Raw genomic sequence first — 20,420 nt, forward strand, 5'->3', positions numbered from 1 at the left:
GAGTCCAGGCTTTCTTTGCTCGCCACATGACAGGCCAATTACCAGATGAGACGCTGAAGCAAGGACTACAACTTTATTTGGAAAGCCAGTAGATACAGAAGATATTAGGCTAACATCTCAAAGTGAGTGAGTGATAGTTGCTCAGTCTGTTTGACTCTTTGTGACCCCATGGACTATAGCTTGCCAGGCTCCTCTGTCCATGGGATTCTCCAGGCAAGAATACTGGACTGAGTTGCCATTTCCTTCTCAAAATAACCATCTTATCAGAGTCTGGATGCCAGGCTCTTTTATAGAACGGGGTGGAAATGGGGAGGAAAAGAAAAAGAGGCCATTAATCTCACAAATATCTCTGGGAATGGGTTAGCTTTGGGGAGGGAATGTCTTAATTTCTTTCCTCCTGTAGCCATACATAGGTAGACAGAGTCCTGAACAAAGGCATTTTGGTTTACCATTCAAGCAGAAGGGCAGCATTCCCAGAGGAAGACCATTATGTGTGGATAGTATCCTTTTAGTAAAAAAAAGCAACAGGGAAGCAAAGGTTAAAGTAAAAGAAACAGATCCAGTTAGAGGTTAAAGAAACAACATAGACTCAGTTCTTCCCTGTAACAGAGACATGGTTTCTAAAAATATGAGGACTAACAAACCGTTCAGTTTTTAAGGAAATGAAGTATGTATGTTGTTTAGTTTCTAAGTCATATCTGACTCTTCTGTGACCCCACAGAATGTAGTCTGCCAGGCTCCTCTGTCCATGGGATTTCTCAGGCAAGAATACTGGAATGACTTGCCATTTCCTTCTCCAGGGGATCTTCCTGACCCAGGGATCGAACTCGTCTCCTGCACTGCAGGCAGATTCTTTACCACTGAGCCATCTGGGAAGCCCCTTGAGGTATGAAATTAAGAAGCTGAAGACTATTTACCACCTTCAAAACACTTTAAAAAACAAAATTCTCATATTGTAATCAATTTGGAGGTATTATATAACCCTTTTAATATTAACTGAAGTGCTGAGTATTCTGTGGAGGAAAAATTATCTTGTGCTCACATCTGAAGGTTTCTCTCAGAAATAAACCACTGAAGGAGCCTATCGGTTCAGTTCAGTTCAGTCGCTCAGTCGTGTCCGACTCTTTGCGACCCCATGAATTGCAGCACGCCAGCCTTCTGTCCATCACCAACTCCTGGAGTCTACCCAAACCCATGTCCATCGAGTCAGTGATGCCATCCAACCATCTCATCCTCTGTCATCCCCTTCTCCTCCTGCCCCCAATCCTACCCAGCATCAGGGTCTTTTCCAATGAGTCAACTCTTCCCATGAGGTGGCCAAAGTATTGGAGTTTCGGCTTCAACATCAGTCCTTCCAATGAACACCCAAGACTGATCTCCTTTAGGATGGACTTGTTGGATCTCCTTGCAGTCCAAGGGACTCTCAAGAGTCTTCTGCAACACCACAGTTCAAAAGCATCAATTCTTCGGCGCTCAGCTTTCTTCACCGTCCAACTCTCACATCCATACATGACCACTGGAAAAACCATAGCCTTGACTAGACGGACTTTTGTTGGCAAAGTAATGTCTCTGCTTTTAAATATGTTGTCTAGGTTGGTCATAACTTTCCTTCCAAGGAGTAAGCGTCTTTTAATTTCATGGCTGCAATCACCATCAGCAGTGATTTTGGAGCCCAAAAAAATAAAGTCTGACCCTTTACCTATAGTATTGGTTTAAATTTTTTCCACTGGAAAAGGGAGTATGAAGGATGTGTTTATCATCTTTCAAAATTCAGTCACGGGCTTCCCTGGTGTGTGTGCTCAGTTGCTTAGTCATGTCCCACTCATTGCGACCCCAAGGACTGTGGCCCGCCAGCCTCCTCTGTCCATGGAATTTTCCATGCAAGAACACTGGAGAGGGTAGCCATTGCCTTCTCCAGGAGATCTTCCTGACTCAGGGATAGAACCGAGGCCCCCTGAATTGCAGGCAGATTCTCTACTGTCCAGAGGAGCCCTGGTGATTCAGTTGTAAAGAATCTGCCTGCTAATGCAGGAGACCTGGGTTTGATCCCTGGTCTAGCAAGACCTCACATGCTGCGGAGCAACTAAGCCAGTGTTCACAACTATTGAGCCTATGCTTTAGAGCCTGGAACCTGCAACTACTAAGCACACGTGCCACAACTACTGAAGCTAGCACACCGTGGAGCCCGTGCTGCACATCAAGACAAGCCACTGCAATGAGAAGCCCGTGCACCACAAGTAAAGAGTAGCCCCAGATTACCACAGCTAAAGAAAAGAGCACATAGCAACAAAGACCCAGCACAGCCAAACATAAATAAATAAATAAAATTATTAAAAAAAAATTCAGTCACTTGTCCTGAAATGGACTGAATAGATGATAACATTAAAACATGTCTCTCTATTCTATAGAAAAGAAAACCAAGATTCTTAAATATTTGACAAGGAGAAATGGAACAACAACAACAACAAAAAAAATAAAGCAAGTCATATATTAAGTAATGTCAAAAATCTCGCTATTACTTTAAAGATGTTTTACTACTGGGGGTTCCCAAGCAGTCAGTGGTTAGAATTAGAGCATGTATGTAGTGAGAATACTTAAGATCTACTCTCTAAGCAACTTTGAAGTATATAATACAGAATTGCTTACTACAGTCACATGTTGCACTTTAGAGCCCCAGAATTTACTCATCTTATAACTGGAAACTCGCCAGGTTGGTAGGTACCCAATAGCCCCTGCAGAAGAGTGGAGAAATAACTTCAGAAAGAATGAAGAGGCTGAGCCAAAGTGAAAACAATGCCCAGTTGTGGATATGACTTGTGATGGAAGTAAAGTCAGATGCTTAAAGAACAATATTGCATAGGAACCTGAAATGAATCAAGGTAAATTGGAAGTGATTAAACAGGACACGGCAAGAGTGAACACAGACATTTTAGGAATCAGTGAAATAAAATGGACCAGAATGGGCAAATTTAATTCAGACATTGTGAGCAAGAATCCCTTAGAAGAAATGGAGTAGCCCTCATAGTCAACAAAAGAATCTGAAATGCAGTACTTGGGTGCAATTTCAAAAATGACAGAATGATCTCTGTTCATTTCCAAGGCAAATTATTCAGCATTACAGTAACCCAAGTCTAATGCCCCAACCACTAACGCTGAAGAAGCTGAAGTTGAATGGTTCCATGAGGACCTACAAGACCTTCTAGAACTAACACCAAAAAAAGATGTCCTTTTCATTAAAGGGGACTGGAATGCAAAAGTGGGAAGTCAAGAGTTGCCTGGAGTAACAAGCAAGTTTGGACTTGGAGTACAAAATGAAGCAGGGCAAAGGCTAACAGAATTTTCTCAAGAGAACACATTGGTCATAGCAAACGCCCTCTTGCAACAACACAAGAGACGACTCTACACATGGACATCACCAGATGGTCAATACTGAAATCAGATTGATTATATTCTTTGCAGCTGAAGATGGAGAAGCTCTATACAGTCAGCAAAAAACAAGACTGGGAGCTCATTATGGCTCAGATTATTAATTCCTTCTTGCAAAATTCAGACTTAAATTGAATAAAGTAAGGAAAACCACTAGACCATTCAGATATGACCTAAATCAAATCCCTTATGATTCTACAGTGGAAGTGACAAATAGATTCAAGGGATTAGATCTGATAGAGTGCCTGAAGAACTACGGACAGAGGTTCATAACACTGTACAGGAGGCAGTGATCAAAACCATCCCCAAGAAGGAAAAATGCAAAAAGGCAATATGGTTGTCTGAGGAGGCCTTACAGATAGCTGAGAAAAGAAGAGAAGCGAAAGGCAAAGGAGAAAAGGAAAGATATATCCATCTGACTGCAGAGTTCCAAAGAATACAAAGGAGAGATAAGAAAGACTTCCTCAGTGATCAATGCAAAGAAATAGAGGAAACCAACTGAATGGCAAAGACTAGAGATCTCTTCAAGAAAATTAGAGATACCAAGGGAACATTTCATGCAAAGATGGGTACAATAAAGGACAGAAATGGTATGGACCTAACAGAAGCAGAAGATATTAAGAGGAGGTGGCAAGAATACACAGAAGAACTATACAAAAAAGATCTTCATGACCCAGAAAACCATGATGGTGTCATCACTCACCTACAGCCAGACATACTGGAATGTGAAGTCAAGTGGGCCTTAGGAAGCATCACTATGAGCAAAACTAGTAGAGTTGATGGAATTCCAGCTGAGCTATTTCAAATCCTAAAAGATGATGCTGGTAAAGTGTAGCACTTAGAGTATGTCAGCAAATTTGGAATACTCAGCAGTGGCCACAGGACTGGAAAAGGTCAGTTTTCATTCCAATCCCCAAGAAGGGCAATGCCAAAGAATGTTCAAACTACTGCACAATTGCAGTCATCTCACATGCTAGCAAAGTAATGCTCAAAATTCTCCAACCTAGGCTTCAACAGTATGTGAACTGAGAATTTCCAGATGTTCAAGCTGGATTTAGAAAAGGCAGATCAAATTGTCAACATTTCTTGGATCGTAGGAAAAGCAAGAGAGTTCCAGAAAAACATCTACTTCTGCTTCACTGACTATGCCAAAGCCTTTGACTGTGTGGATCACAACAAATTGTGGAAAATTCTTAGAGATGGGAATACCATACCACCTTACCTGCCTCTTGAGAACTTTGTATGCAGGTCAAGAAGCAACAGTTAGAACTGGACATAGAACAACAGGCTGGTTCCAAATAGGAAAAGGTGTACATCAAGGTTGTATATTATCATCTTGCTTATTTAACTTATATGCAGAGTACATCATGTGAAATACCAGACTAGAGGAACCATAAGCTGGAATCATGATTGCTGGGAGAAATATCAACAACCTCAGATATGTAGATGATACCACCCTTATGGCAGAAAGCAAAGAGGAACTAAAGAGCCTCCTTTTTAAAAAAATTTATTTATCTATTTTTTTACTTTACAATATTGATTGGTTTTGCCATACATTGACATGAATCTGCCATGCGTGTACATGTTTTCCCCTTCCAGAACCCCCCTCCCTCCTCCCTCCCCATCCCATCCCCCTGAGTCATCCTGGTGCACCAACCCCGAGTACCCTGTATCATGCATCGAACCTGGACTGGCGATTCGTTTCACATATGATAATTTACATGCTTCAATGCCATTCTCCCATATCATCCTGCCTTCACCCTCTCCCATAGAGTCCAAAATACAGTTCTATACATCTGTGTCTCTTTTGATGTCTTGCATACAAGGTTATCTTTACAGATTTTACTAAATTCCATATATATGCGTTAGTATACTGTATTGGTGTTTTTCTTTATGGCTTACTTCACTCTGTATAATAGGCTCCAGTTTCATCCACCTCATTAGAACTGATTCTTGATGAATGTGAAAGAGTAGAGTGAAAAAGCTGGCTTAAAACTCAACATTCAAAAACTAAGATCATGGCATCCGGTCCCATCACTTCATGGCAAATAGATGGGGAAACAATGGAAACAGTGACAGACTTTTATTTTCTTGGGCTTCAAAGTCACTGCAGATGGTGACTGCAGCCATGAGATTATAAGACTCTTGCTTCTTGGAAGAAAAGCTATGACCAACCTAGATAGCATATTAAAAAGCAGAGATATTACTTTACCAACAAAGATCCATATAGTCAAAGCCATGGATTTTCCAGTAGTCATGTACAGATGTGAGAGTTGGACCATAAACAAAGCTGAGCACCGAAGAATTGATGCTTTTGAATTGTGGTGATGGAGAAGACTCTTGAGAGTCCCTTGGTCAGCAAGGAGATCAAATCATTTAATCCTAAAGGAAATCAGTCCTGAATATTCATTGGAATAACTGATGCTAAAGCTGAAGTTCCAATACTTTGGGCACCTGATGGGAAGAACTGACTCACTGAAAAAGAGTCTGATACTGGGAAAGATAGAAGGCAGGAGACGGGGATGACAGAGGAGGAGATGGTTGGATGACATCACCGACTTGATGGACATGAGTTTGAGCAAGCTCCAGGAGTTGGTGATGGACAGAGAAGCCTGGCATGCTGCAGTCCATGCTGTTGAAAAGAGTCGCATACGACTGAGCAACTGAACTGAACTGTACCCTTTGACTGACACTTCCCCATTTCCTAGTCAGCTATATTTAATGTGTTAGTTTTATTTTGTTTGAGTGTTAACTTTTTTCCCTAATTTTATGCTGAAGTGAAAAACAAAAGAACAATGAAATTACAGGGTTTCTGGTTGCTCACAACTTAGTGACTAAACAACAACAATGAAATCACTACACCAACAATAGACAAACGTTCTATTTTAAAAACTTACAATTCAGTATAAAGTAATTCCATACATGGCACTATACAAGAATACATATAAAGAAATTACATTTTAACAGAATACAATAAAAAAGAAAATACAAAACACAAGAAATTGGATTTTAAATGAAACCATGAATAATTTCACAGTTTAATTTTTGTGACTATTTTTGCCTATTAAGCAAAAGGCTATATTTCCAAACAATAAGGCAACTAAATGAAGAGCTCAGGTGTTATTCTTGATGGTATCATTCTTGATGGCCTGGGATAAAACCAGATAGCCATATTGATAGTACTGTAGTGGAATAAACAATTAAACATTAAACTAGAATTTAGAAAAATAAGAAAAGATTAGAGAAAAACTGAAGATTAGATAGTATCTAAGGTTAGATGGGGCTTCCCTGGTGGCTCAGACAGTAAAGAATCTGCCTGCAATGCAGGAGATGCAAGAGACCTAGGTTCAATCCTTGGTTTGGGAAGGTCCCCTGGAAGAGGAAATGCAACCCACTCCAGTATTCTTGCCTGGAGAACTCCATGGACAAAGGGGCCAGGTGGGCTACAGTTCATGGGGTAGCAAAGAGTGGGACATGACTGAGCAACTAACATTTTCACTTTAAGATTAGATATGGAAAAGGAAATGGCAACCCACTCGAGCATTTTTGCCTGGGAAATCCCATGGATAGAGGAGCCTAGTGGGTTCGAAGAGTTGGACACGACTTAGGGACTTAACGACAACAAACAAGATTAGATAAGAAAAGGATTAGATAAGATCAGATAGACTGATAGTACTGTATGCTGCTGCTGCTGCTGCTAAGTCGCTTCAGTCGTGTCCGACTCTGTGCGACCCCATAGACGGCAGCCCACCAGGCTCCCCCGTCCCTGGGATTCTCCAGGCAAGAATACTGGAGTGGGTTGCCATTTCCTTCTCCAGTGTATGAAAGGGAAAAGTAAAAGTGAAGTTGCTCAGTCTTGTACGACTCTTAGCGACCCCATGGACTGTAGCCTACCAGGCTCCTCCATCCATGGGATTTTCCAGGCAAGAGTACTGGAGTGGGGTGCCATTGCCTTCTCCGATAGTACTGTATAGAGGTTGAATAATTAAACATTAAACTGCTGCTGCTGCTAAGTCGCTTCAGTCGTGTCCGACTCTGTGCGACCCCATAGACGGCAGCCCACCAGGCTCTGCCGTCTCTGGGATTCTCCAGGCAAGAATACTGGAGTGGGTTGCCATTTCCTTCTCCAGTGCATAAAAGGGAAAAGTGAAAGTGAAGTCGCTCAGTGGTGTCCGACTCTTAGCGACCCCATGGACTCTAGCCTACCAGGCTCCTCCATTCATGGGATTTTCCAGGCAAGAGTACTGGAGTGGGGTGCCATTGCCTTCTCCGAAACATTAAACTAGAATTCATAAAAGTAAGATAAGATAAATACCAAAAGAAGTAGAAATACAACCTATCAGAGCAAGAAAGGAAAAAAAATATGAAGAGAAAAGCAAGTAAAATCATTTTTGGGACTTCCTTGATGGTCCAGTGCTTAAGAATCCGCCTTGCAATGCAGGGGATATGGATGGGTTAGAACCCTGAACTAAGATCCCACATGCCACAGAGCAACTAAGTCCACGCCTTCTGGAGCCTGTCACAGGACACAACTGGAGTCTCTGGGTGGCAACGAAAGATCCCACAAAACCAAAGAAGATCCCATGTGCCATAATTAAGACCCAACACACACACACACACAAAGATCATGTTCTCATGGCAACTACTAGAGGCGGAAACAGTGGGACTGAACTTCATGGAGCACAGAGAAGAAAAAAATCTCCAGACAACTAGAAAGTCTCCTGAACAAGGATAAGGTGTAAAAAGTAAAGGCAATTCACCCAGTGGAAAGGATAGGAGACTGAAATACTGCCCACTCACTCCCCCCTTGACAGGATTATCCAGAAAGTCTATATATGGTATTTAATTCTAATTCCATTGTTTTTTATTGATCCGTTTTACATTTCTAGTAGGTACATTTTCATTTTTTCTCTCAGCATCAGCATTTCAATACCTGTGTAAGAAGCTGAAGATTTCTTTGGATAAATACTCAGATCTACAATGACGTTCAAATTCAGTAGGTCTTTCCTAAGCCACTCTGAACTAAGTTGAAGATGAACTTCAAGGTGGGTCTGTCATCACAGACCGGAAGGGAATGGTTCAGAGGCCACAACAACATTCAAATTCACTTTGACATAGAACTCAACAAGAAGACAGTCCTGTAACACTGCAATATTAATAAATACCAATAATGTAATAATATATCAACAATCAATATAATGTATAATTTCTATATTAACTAGTAATTAATGCCATCCTAAAGTTGTTGAATTAAACAGGATGATGTACTCTAGCTTGGCTACAATAAATACTTTTTTTCAGAAAACGATCAATAATTGCTATTATTGACAGTTTTTAATACCCATATCTTTGGCATATGGAAAGCTCAAAAGAGGGAAAAGAACAGAGAGCTAGTATTAAACACTTCCTCCGTACTAGGTATTTCAGTAATATTTAGACCTCTCACGAAGCTCCCCATCCCCGAACGCCTCCTCCCAGAGCCGCGCACACCTTTGGTTTCGGACCAGGACCGGAGACGACTTCTGCCCTATCCCGGCCACAGCTGCCGCGCAGTCGTCCGGATTGCATGCTCCTCCCCTCGCCTCCCCACCGACCCCGAAGTTGGTGGGCGGGCAGACAGCTGCTGCAGGAAAGACCTACTTTGGAGCCCGCGGGGCCTAACGGCGAGCGAATGACGCCGCCACCGCCTCCGGGGGCGCTGGTAAGCCCAGCGGCGACGGTGTCGCAAAAGCGTCGCGAAGGCTTCCGTCCTTGGCGATCCGAGGCCACCTGTATAAGACAGCGTGTTGGGGTTTGAGAACCAGTATGGAGGCCGTCGAGCTTCTCCAATATTGCGGGGAGTTGATGAGGAAGCGGTTCGCCAGTGCCCTGGATTGCTGAGCTCTCGCCAACCGCGTCCCCCTCGAGCGCCAGCAGGGTCATGCTGGCTTCGCGGGTGGCCCGCGCCTCTTGGGGGGCCCTGCGCGTCGCCGCGTGGGCACCGGGAGCGCGGCCGGGAAAGGGGCGCGCCCGCGGGGCTCTGCTGCCGCCCGCTCCCGGCTGCCTGGGTTTCCTGGCTGAGCGCTGGTGGCTGCGCCCGGCTGCGCTCGGCTTGCGGCTGCTTGGGGCCAGCCCGCGAGCCCACTGCTCGGGCGCGGAGAAGGCAGCCCCCGGGCCCGCGACCGGAGAAGACGCTGCTGTTGAGGCCCGAGGCGACCAGTGGGGCCCGACGAGCGCCTCCAACCTGGTACGTACCAAGGAGGAGGCGGAGGGGCGACGGCTCCGGCGGGCTCGGTCCCGGACACGAATAACGTGCCCTGGCTGGTCAGGTCCTATGCTTCCATTTCAGAACTTTTAAACCGTTCCCTGAAGAGAAGTTACGGGTGGGTCATTCGGTCGGGACGAATTTCAGCAGTACCAGCCTGATCCTCTTTGCGTCTCGGTGATCAAGTTAGAACTCTCTCCTCCCCCTCTATCCTCACCTGTAGCTGGACGCGCCTCTGGCTATTGCATTGGTAAAAATAGCCTTCACTTATCTTTTTAAAAGCCCACTTTAAATTTTATGAAGCGAATCCCCAATGTTTAGGGCAAGTCTGTGATCGTCTTCAGAAATATATACAGGCCTTTCTGTTTGCTTGTGCAGGTTTGGTTAACTTACCATTTGACCTTTGGTAACTTTAAACATTGTATAGGATGAAGGGTAACTAATTTAGATCGTAATTAAAAGATCTTTTAACCTCTAACTATAGAAAAAGATTAAGACTTTCTGAGGTAACGGAGGAAAATATTTGTCTGCTTACCTGTTGAAATACTGACCAAACAGAAGACATCAGAGCATGAGTGTGGGAGAGCTTTTGATGTCATGTAGCAAGACTCATGCAATTATTACATCTTCAATTGTTATGTCTTCAGTGGGCCCCTGTGCCGCTTTCATCAGTTGTACAGCATGGGTTGGGTTGGCCACATCCTGGCAGGGGTCTCAGCTCCATTAATAGCTAAAGCATGTTGGAGTTTGAATGCTGGATGCTTTGAGGTTGCCATATCCTGGCTGAAGTCCTTCCCAGAACGGCAGTAGTTGGTCGAGTATGCCACAGGTTATCTGGTTGGGTAATCTGAGATTAGCTCTCTTAATTTTAGTTTAGAAACGTTTACAAATTTAATAATTAGAATTAATAGATATTTTAACTGAAATATTTTGTATGGAGCTAAAAAGAATCCCTTTCATTGTTCCAGGAACATTCAGTCTGATTTATTAATTAACCAAATGAAATGATGTGATTGTTTGCAGCTGTGTCTTTAATTTCGTCCCATGGGCATCTCTGTTATGAATTTTGGCCCTCTGTATTCTGACCTTTTGCTTTGTGTTTCCCTTTTCTCAATCATGAACTCTACCCACCCCCCCACCCACCCCCACCTCAGTGAGTTGCTGTTGTACTGGATCAGTGTTTGATTTATCTGTACTGCAGTATGGTCAACAGACTTATCTTTTTTTCCTGGACTCTGAACACTTGGACCTTTGAACTTGAGTTTGGAATATGTTCTAAGAATGATTCCATTTAATTAATATTGTGGTTTACCTTCAATAAAAGGTCCTCCAGTAGAGGTTTGTAGTGCTAATTGTTTCCCAGAAAATTTGAATTTTTCTGTAGCTTTAGTGACAGTATTCTGCTCCCTGACCCCCCAAACCCCCTTATCCTTCCAGGCTGAGGTGACCATTTCTTGCCTGGTTCTGTTTATAAACACAAGCTTAGTATCTTTAGAGAACTGCCTTTTCTTACAGAATGGTTCAAGGTATTTTAAAAGAGGTCTTTAGAAGTGGATGCTGTTACTTTTCTAAAAGATTAAGATTTAGACACATTGGTTACTGATCGAGAAAGAGGTTAAATAGGGTTATCTTGTGAGGAGCTAGTCCCATGAGGTAGAACTGGCAGTCTTGACTCAGTGGAGAAACTAGCCTTTAGGAAATGACATTTTCTCTGTATTATTTCTGTACCCAGTTTTTCGCAATGTGTCTTAGTTCTTTAAAGTTGAAATACCCTCTCGTGAAACAGATTTTGTTTTGGCAAGGAAGGAATGTTCTTCAGAGCAGCTGCCACGGTGCCCTTTTGTTGGTGCCAACTTCAGACACCTTGCCTCCCAAAGAAGTTTCAAGGTATCATAAAGCTCCCATAGGGAAGCTGTGAAAGCCCTCAGCTTCTGGTTGGGGATCCTAACATTGCTGTGGCTATTTTGAACAGATTTCCCAAGGATCTCAATCACTATTCCTTGTTCCATTTTCTTCCAGCAATTCTCCAGTTTAGTGATGATGTTATGGAGTTAGGTGTTTTTAATCCCTTTTCGTTCAGATCTCCAAACGCTGTGTGTGGCATTTAGCATTCTTTTGATGGATATGTATAGAAGAATGAGGAGAGATTATTTGCAATAAATGTTTTTTAGCCAGAATGCCCATGGTCAATAATTTGGCTTTTTTTCTGACACTTTCTAGACTGTTTGTCTACTTGAAGTATAAGATTTTCCTGAAGTTTCACTTCTAAAAGTTTTTTATTTTGTATAAAGGGAAAGTAATTCTTTTTTAAAAAAATTTATTGAATATAGTTGATTTGCAATGTTGAAGTTTCATTTTTAAAAGCAGTGTGTTTTTAGTTTTGAATTCTAATTGTGAAGTTGTGTATTACAGTCTTGACTTATATGATAATACATCTTTATTCCTTCTCTCTAGTAAGAAAATCTATATATAGTCAGTACTTTAGTCTGTGTTTGGGTACATGACATACCTATAAGTTGATGGAGTGTATTTTCCAATGTATATAATTATTTAAAGTATGAATTTATAGTATTTAATTTAAATTTTGTTGTCTTTATGTTTCAGTATGAAAACCCATGGACAATCCCAAATATGTTGTCAATGACGAGGATTGGCTTGGCCCCAGTTTTGGGCTATTTGATTATTGAAGAAGATTTTAATATTGCATTAGGAGTTTTTGCTTTAGCTGGGCTAACTGACTTGGTAAGTTGTAAAGGCAATCCCCTTGTTCTGCTCCCCTTCTAAATCCCAGTCTCCACTACACTGAAATAATGCAGCTTCAGTTTGCTTTTCCTTGGAAGAAAATCCTCAAAGATGCATTTTACCTAGTACTTTTATAAAGGCTTGTCATTAGCATCTATGTGGGACTCTGTTATTCTTTGTATTGTCTAAGGAAGGAAGTAGAGGTTGTAGGGAGGCATAGGAGAAGTTCTTCATGAAAGAAAAAAGCCTTAAAAATTCTCAAAGAGCCAACTACTTGCTTTAGGGATAGAAATAAAGGAGAGAAACTGAGACTGTTTTTTCTGCTTATGTAGTAGAGAGAAATATCTGATCTGCAACAACAGTTGGTTTTACTGATGGAGAGGGAAGTAGTGGCCCAGTTGTTGTGACCAGGAGCTTGTAGAGGCCAGATCTCTGCTCAGGTTTATGCTGGCAGGAGGCCATAGGCACCCCACAGGTTTGGTCCTTGATTCCTGCTCCATACCCCTCTGCCCATCTTCCAGAAGACTCTGCCCTAGGTGGGCATTAGGCATCCTTCCTTCCTTCCACTCGCCCAGCAGATGGACAGAGGAGAAGAGAATACCTTGACACCACTGTGTCAGCTTAGAGGGAGGGAAAGATTAATTTAGGTTATTTCAAATTAGAACTTGGAAAATAATTTTAATAATAGAAAGCTGCAGTATGTGTTATATAGGATTTTGTGGACTGGCCAGACATTGTCATGTATGACGTTATTGTATTTATCACCCTCCCTGTTGCATAAAGAATTGAAATAGCTTATAAAACTACACGTCCTGCAAAAACAAAATTGAAGAAAGTGGGGAAATGGTAGAGGAAAAATTTTAAATCAGGACAAAAGCATGTAGAAATAGATATTGTATATATATACTATATATTCTTGTACAAGGCTGGTCTGAGATCCAAGTAAGCACCCAGACAAGCAATAGTAGTTTGGTGCCTCTTTAAACTGATGTATGTTTGAAAAGTTATGCTCAGTAATTAGTGAGAATAAAGAGAAACTTATTTTCTGTTAATGCAATTTGTATAACATCTTTTGCAACATCAACTATTCCCTTTGAGATTCATAGAAACAAAATTCCACCTGCCCAGGACCATTGTTAGCTGAAGGTTTTGCAGGATAAACAAAGGAGGGTGTTTGCATTGTTATATGATATTTCCAAATGTGCATCAAATACAGTCTCTCAAAGTGGCTACCTCCTCTCTTTTTCCAGAATTTAGCTCCTATTTGTCAAAAATTTCTCCCCATTCACACAACCTCTTCGTTTGTCCCTACTTTTATCTCTGAAGTGTGAAGGCCTCTACTTATTAAAATGGTCTCCAGGTCTATCAAAGACCATTATACTGACAATGGAATTTTTTTTTTTTTTTTGTAATAGACAAGATCTTTTTCAGTTACCAAATTTGCTGATTTTTTGGTTTGTAGGTTTTCTTTAGTTGCCACATGAAATTGAAATGTTAAGTGGAAGAGGCCTCATTTACACTTTTCTCAATATAGAAGACAATATGTGTGGAAATCTAAGTTAACTGGCATGGTTTTACACTTATGCTCCATGGAGGTTTTGATGCCTCTAGAATGGCCACTGGGTAGATGGCTAGACTCATGGAGGGTTTAAGCAGGGGAATGACAAAAGCCTGATTTCTGTTGTGTATGGGAAGGGAATTACAGGAATGCAAGAGTAGAAACAGAGAGGCTGGTTAGAAAGCATACAGTAATCTAGGGTAGTGGGTTGAGAGTGTGTTTTGAAGATAGAATTGATAGGTTAATAAATTGGATATGTGGGATGAAAGAAAGGAATTAAATATGAGTGCTAGGCAGTTTCTTTTTTCTTTTCAACAAGCAGATGCATGGAGGTTTAGATTTTCTGGGATGGTTAACACTCAGGGTAGGACAGGGTTTGTGGGAAAAGACTTGTTATGCCTGTTCAGATGGAGGTAACAATAGGGTATTTGAATACAGTAGTTTGAAGTTGGAGGAAGTCATGGTTAGAGACAGATTTAAGAGTTATTATGTAGATGGTCAAGTCTGGATGAAATCATCTAAGCTGTGGTAAAAGAAGAGAATGGGTCCGAGAAAAGCGCAGTTAAGTGGAGCAATGGAGAAGGAGCTGGTAAAGGACACTGAAAAGGAAAAACTGGTTAGAAAGGAAGGAAATTGAGCAGTAAGTTGTCCCGGATATTCAGAAGGTGCTTCAGTTGTGTTGAGGATAGGTTGGTGACCTTTATGAGTACCATCTCTAGAGGATGGAGCAGTCGGAGTGAGTTGGTGAGCATGTGTGAGGTAGTGATGGCAATAGATGTTACTTGGAGGAAGTTTTGCTTCACGGGGGAATAAAGTCAAGGAAGGGTAGTTTATAAAGAAATATATACTGGGGAAATTTTTGTTGTTAATTAACTAATTAATTAAATGATTGAGTAGGAAGAGAGAGATTGATGATGCTTGGGAGGTGGGGGAAACTCACAGAAGGTAAGAGGGCCTGGAGTCAGGGATCAGGATAATAGAGATAAATGTGCCTGGATACTGGTGGGTGGTGGGATTCAGAGGTGGGAATATGAGGGAGTGCTGACAGTCTGTTTTTACTTTTCAAGGAAATATAGACATGATCATGAGCTGGAGAGAGGCTTTGGGAGGGATGGAGTCAATTTGTGGCAAGAGCAGGCTGAAAAGAGAAGGTAAACATAGTAAGCAGGTGTAGGTTTACCAGGCAGTATTGAGTGCCCACAGGAGATTTGTGGTCATGAAAAAGTGAGACTGATCAGCTTATTTAGGTGTTTTTCAGTGTTCAGCTGTTTGGGTGTCAGCTTGGAGTACATGATAGATGTATTTAAGTAGTATTGAGAGAGAGTGGAATAGAGAGTTATAGAGATTTACAAAGAAAAAGTAGTGTTGATGACCTTGGAATCCAGTGTGGGTAGAGGAGCAATAAGGGTGAGAAGATAATGGTGAAAAAATGGGAGGTTGAGATCAGAAACTGAACTGACACCTCAATCTTCCGAGGCCCTAACTCCCAGTTCTAGGCACTTTGTGTTAGTGTTACCTCTAGTATACTTCGGAGAAGGCAGTGGCACCCCATTCCAGTACTTTTGCCTGGAAAATCCCATGGACAGAGGGGCCTGGTAGGCTGCAGTCCATGGGGTCGCTAAGAGTCGGACACGACTGAAGCGACTTAGCAGTAGCAGCAGCTAGTATACTTAAGAAAATAGATTTTTTTCAGTTGAGGTAGTAATAGTTGATAACTGATGTTTTTGAGGATTTACTGAGTGCTGAGTGCTAAACAGATTTTAATCATATTAGGTACTGAGACAACCTACCCTTTGAGGTAGGTAGCATTATCTCTGTTTTACAAGAAGGAAGGAAAGGAAAGGCCTAAGCCTCAGTTTCGGCTTAGGCCAAATGTGCCCAGAGTTACACAGTTAAGTGAGTAGGAGAGCAAGTGCTTGAACCACCACTTACATTCTGCTGTGAAGACTAAGTTCTTAACCATTATCCTGTATGACAACTGTCTCTAAGTTATTGGAATACTTGAGATACGAAGGACTTATTTATCCTTTAAAATGAACCATGTTAAATTGCATCTAAAGTAATTTGATCTTTTTCCTTGGAAATAGGACTAGAAAATGCAAATATTTGTTGAAGCTTGAAGTTTAAATAAAATGAATAAAAGCGAGGTAGGGACTTGGAAAATCAGAAAATATCTACATTGTTTAATCAAAGTAGGCAGTACTTGGTTTCAGTCAATTTTCTTCCCATTCCTCAAGTGAGCTTGGAGATGTGGATTTTTTGAGGTAAGACTTTGAATATTTAAATATTGGCAACTAATTTATATTTTAAAAACCTCTGGGCAGTTCAAACAAAACCAGCCTGCAGGCCCCTTGGCTCCCAGGAAACCAAGTATGACCTCTGCTTTAAAATATAATTTGTTTCCAAGAGTAGTGAAAATCAAATTTTAAGTAGGCCAAATACAAAGGATTGAATATTTTATTCACATCCAACTCATGCAAATATAGTCAGCCATGGAATTAACAGTGGCACTAGACAAAATATATTGATGATAACAGTTAAAATAAGAATAATAACAGCTAAAACTTAGAGAATTGGATACTGTTATAGAAAAGTAGGTAGGAATGGGAGTTAGGAAATCTTGCAGTTAAAGAGTAGCCCTTGCAGGTAAAAGCAGCTATTTTGGGCGTAGTGAAATAGCCCAGGATTTGAGAGTAGGGGTCGCCTAGTCTATGCTCTGTCAGTCATGCTTTCTTTGAGTTTTATTTGGGTTCTTTACATCTCTAAATTTGTGTCTGGGTTCATTCCTCAAAGGGGCATTGTAGAAACATTGAGAAATAGCTGAAGGCCTTGAAAAAGAAAAGTACAGTAGGAAAGTGAAATTATTTCCTGACCAATTGGTAATTTAAAAGTTAAATGTGTACCAGTAAAACTGGAGGTTTGGGAGTAAGAAACAGAAGAGGTTTTATCTACATTTTATGAAAGTATAGTTATTCTGGTACCTTTTAATCTTCAAGATATCTACTCTGTACCCATTATGACATTTATTAAAAAAAACTTCTATTTTCAGTTGGATGGATTTATTGCTCGAAACTGGGCCAGTCAGAAATCAGCTTTGGGAAGTGCTCTTGATCCACTTGCTGATAAAATACTTATCAGTATCTTATATATTAGCTTGACCTATGCAGATCTTATTCCAGGTAAGAGCGCCGTCATGTGTGCTTTTAAATAGTACAGGGAAGAGTGACATTAGTCAGCTTAGGATTTCTCTTGATTGAGAGACAAATAACTTTTGTTCCAAAAATATGTTTTTCAACTTTACAGTGTTTCCCTAATTTTATTTTACTTTTTTGTTTCCCTAATTTTAAACTATTGAACTGTTTTGCTTGCCAAGCTGTTTGTTTTACTTTCAAATTTATGACTTTGTATATACTAGTAGAATCTGTTTTCTTAGTAAAATTGTTTAAAATTGAGCACATATTTCAAAGTGCTAATTTACATTATCCTAGAATCTTTTGAAACTTATATATTCTTAGTGCATAGCTTTTTAAAAGCAATTTAAAGTTTTCCTGAGTTGTCTTATTTACTAAGTATAATTTAATAAGTGAGAGCTCTGAAGGCCTAGAGATGTCTATAAAGTTTCACTTTGTTATTATTATTACTTAGACACTATTATGCAGTTGCAATTATCATGTAGTTTGTACATTGTCTGAATACTCTTTGTGACAAAATTTTATGATCTTTGGTATTTTGTACTGCTTTTTGGGTTGTTCATTTTCTACTTCAGCTGTGTTTCTCAGTTTTTATCCTTTGGTGCAAATTAAACTGTTTATTTCTGAGTTAGAAGTAGAATTGAAAACAAAGAAACTGCCATTTGCTCCTTCAGTACCCTGCTGTTACTGACATTTGATAGGAAGTGTAGTGGTGTTTCAGTCTAGTACATTCTTCTCAATCTAGAGATTCTTTTTCTCCTCTATCTTTAGGCTTTTAAATCTGCATAACCAAATTTAAAAATGAATTAAACCACTGTTTGTGTGCTTCTTTGAAAGTCACGATTATGGTGTGTATATGGTTGGGGGTATTGAATGGGCAGGAGTATGCTATATGTAATATAGATAATTTGTAGGAAAAAAGATCCTAAGGAGCATTCTGTTAACATTCACAGTTAAGATTATTGTGTGGTGGGTGTATTTTCATGCTTCCCTTGAAGCTTTTTCAGAGTTACTTTGTATTTTATTGTATTGTTTTACACAAAGGTTAGCCAGGTATTTTCCTGTTGAACATAGGGATTGTTTCTAGGTTTTGGCATTATGGATAATGTTGATATAATTGGTGTAGGTTGCTTTTCAAGCCTTCATTATCACTCATCATTTTGGGTGCTTCCATTTTCTGTCTTCTGTGTTGGGTCTGTTTCTCCCATGGCTTCCATGTGGAATGCAGTCTCCAGGTGTTTCCTGTGCTTGGATGCAGCATGGCGGCAAGTTTTTAGAGGTGTACAGTGTCTTTATTCTACAGATGTCTAGAATGTCTTTATTCTACCCTCCATACTTGATTGAGATTCAAAAGGGGCATAATTTTCAGTTGCAGATTGTTTTTACTCAGAACTTTGAAGACCTTCTTCTTTAGGTTTCCAGATTCCATCTTGCTGTTGAGAAGTTTCATGCCATTCTGATACCTTTTCCTTTATATGTGATTATGTTTTGTATTAGAAAGCTTTTAAGGTTTTTTTTTTACATTATTCTTAGTTGATGGTTTAAAAAAATTCTCTCTCTTAGAGATTAATTTTCTAACTGCTTCTTTGGACACTCAATTATCCATCCCAGCAGTTTTTATTAAAAAACCATGTGCATATATACATGAGTCCATTTCTGGGTTGTCTAGTTTATTCCCCATCGATTTGTCTATCTTTGTATCAGGACTGTCCCTAATTACTACTACTTTGCTAAAAGTCCATATATGATAGAACAAGTTCTTCCATCTTGATATTCTTACCTCTTGGCATTTGTATGTAGATTTAGAATCAACTTTCAAGTTTCCCAGAAAAAACTTGTTGGGATTTTATTGGGATACATTGAATTTACATATTTATTTGGAAGAGTTGATATTTTTATAATATTGTCTTCCAGTCCGTAAACGTGTTGTATATACTCTATTTAGGTTTGTTAAAATGTCAAAATGTTAGTTATTTCTAGAGAGGTAATAAATAATTATTAGGTTTATTCCTAGGTAACTGATAATTCTTGATTCTCTTGTAAATGTAGCTCTGCTAATATTTCATTTTGTCATAGCTGCTTATTGTTTATAAGATCCATTTCTAATGTTAATTTTTGTGTCTAGCAAAACTTGCTGAACTCTTATTCTAATAATATAAATGTATATTCTCTTGGAGTTTCTGCATCCTCAATTATGTATTGTCTATAATTGATGACAGTGTGTTTCTTCATCAATACTTTTACCTTTTTAAAATTTTGCTTCACTATAGTACACAGTGCAGTCTTGACTAAGAGTGGTGTCTGTGTCTTCTTTTCAGTTTCAGAAGGAAAGGTTTCAATATTTCAGTGTTAAATATGACATTTTCTGTAGAGTTTTGTAGAACCCCTTTGTAAGGGTAAAGTTCACTTCTACAGGGAGTTTGCTCAGAAGTTTTTTTACATTAGATATTGAATTTTATGAAATTTCTTTTTCTTCATGTATTGTGGTAGTTATATTTTTTCCCTTTAAGCTTAATGTATGGTGAATTACATTATTGATTTTCTAAATTAAATCAACCTGACGACATTCCTGTTATAAATCCAACTTGATCATGATATATTTTGAAGATATTGCTGTATTTGGTTTACTACTAATATTCAGTTCACATCTAGGTTCACAAAATTGGCTTAAAATTCTTTTCTAAAAATGCCCTTGTTAGGTTTTAATATCAAGTTTTATACTAATCTCATAAAATGAATTTTAGGGAGTGTACTTCCTTCCCAACCCCTCATTCTTGGGAGATGTTTGTGTGAGATTTCAATTATTCCTTTGAATGTTGGTAGAACTTGTTGAAGCCATTGATTCCTGGAGTTTTCTTTGGGAAAACGTTTTAAAATAATTGGTTCACTTTTAAAAATATATACATGTTCAATTTTTTCTGGTTCATCTTTTGTCTGTTTTGTGAGTTACGATGTTTTTCTAGGAACTTGATTCATTTCAGCTACATTTAAAAAAATTACCATAAACTATTTATAAGCTAAAGTTATCCACATCAACTTTTTGATGTCTGTAGGGTATGTAGTGTCCCCCCTTTCATCCTAATTATTAGTTATTTGTCCTTTCTTTCTTTCTTTACTTGTCTTGCCAGAGGTTTGTCAGTTTTGTGAATCTTTACAAAGAACCAACTTTGAGCTTTGTCAAACTTCTCTGATATGTTTACTGTTTCATTAAATCTTGTTCTTTTATATCTGTGTCATCCTTTGGCTTTTCTCTGATGTT

The 20,420-nt window shown here is 39.8% G+C and overlaps 2 protein-coding genes across 10 annotated transcripts in view; one reads left to right on the plus strand and one right to left on the minus strand.

The window, feature by feature from the left end:
- Positions 1-10,262, minus strand: part of LOC145532100 (uncharacterized) — a 26,796-nt gene extending 16,534 nt beyond the window's left edge. The window contains exons 1-4 of one of the 4 annotated variants that reach the window (XR_014072991.1): positions 10,206-10,262; positions 9,661-9,771; positions 8,917-9,195; positions 8,302-8,572 (exon numbers count right to left, since the gene is read on the minus strand). Coding sequence is in view for 2 of the 4 variants with exons in the window: in XM_081556438.1 (XP_081412564.1) it covers positions 8,531-8,572; positions 8,917-9,348 (474 nt within the window). In the remaining 2 variants the exon portion in view is untranslated. The other 3 variants (XR_014072990.1, XM_081556438.1, XM_081556439.1) reach the window with 3 other exon arrangements.
- Positions 9,180-20,420, plus strand: part of CRLS1 (cardiolipin synthase 1) — a 22,270-nt gene continuing 11,029 nt past the window's right edge. For 2 of the 6 annotated variants that reach the window (XM_081556432.1, XM_081556431.1), the window contains exons 1-3: positions 9,180-9,652; positions 12,275-12,412; positions 17,020-17,149. In XM_081556432.1, the coding sequence (XP_081412558.1) occupies positions 9,347-9,652; positions 12,275-12,412; positions 17,020-17,149 (574 nt within the window). In that variant the 5' untranslated portion in view covers positions 9,180-9,346. The other 4 variants (XM_081556436.1, XM_081556435.1, XM_081556433.1 and 1 more) reach the window with 4 other exon arrangements.

The sequence above is a fragment of the Giraffa tippelskirchi genome, chromosome 13 (assembly GCF_054371585.1).
Source record: "Giraffa tippelskirchi isolate mGirTip1 chromosome 13, T2T-mGirTip1v1.2.pri, whole genome shotgun sequence".
In the NCBI taxonomy this organism is placed as follows: domain Eukaryota; kingdom Metazoa; phylum Chordata; class Mammalia; order Artiodactyla; family Giraffidae; genus Giraffa; species Giraffa tippelskirchi.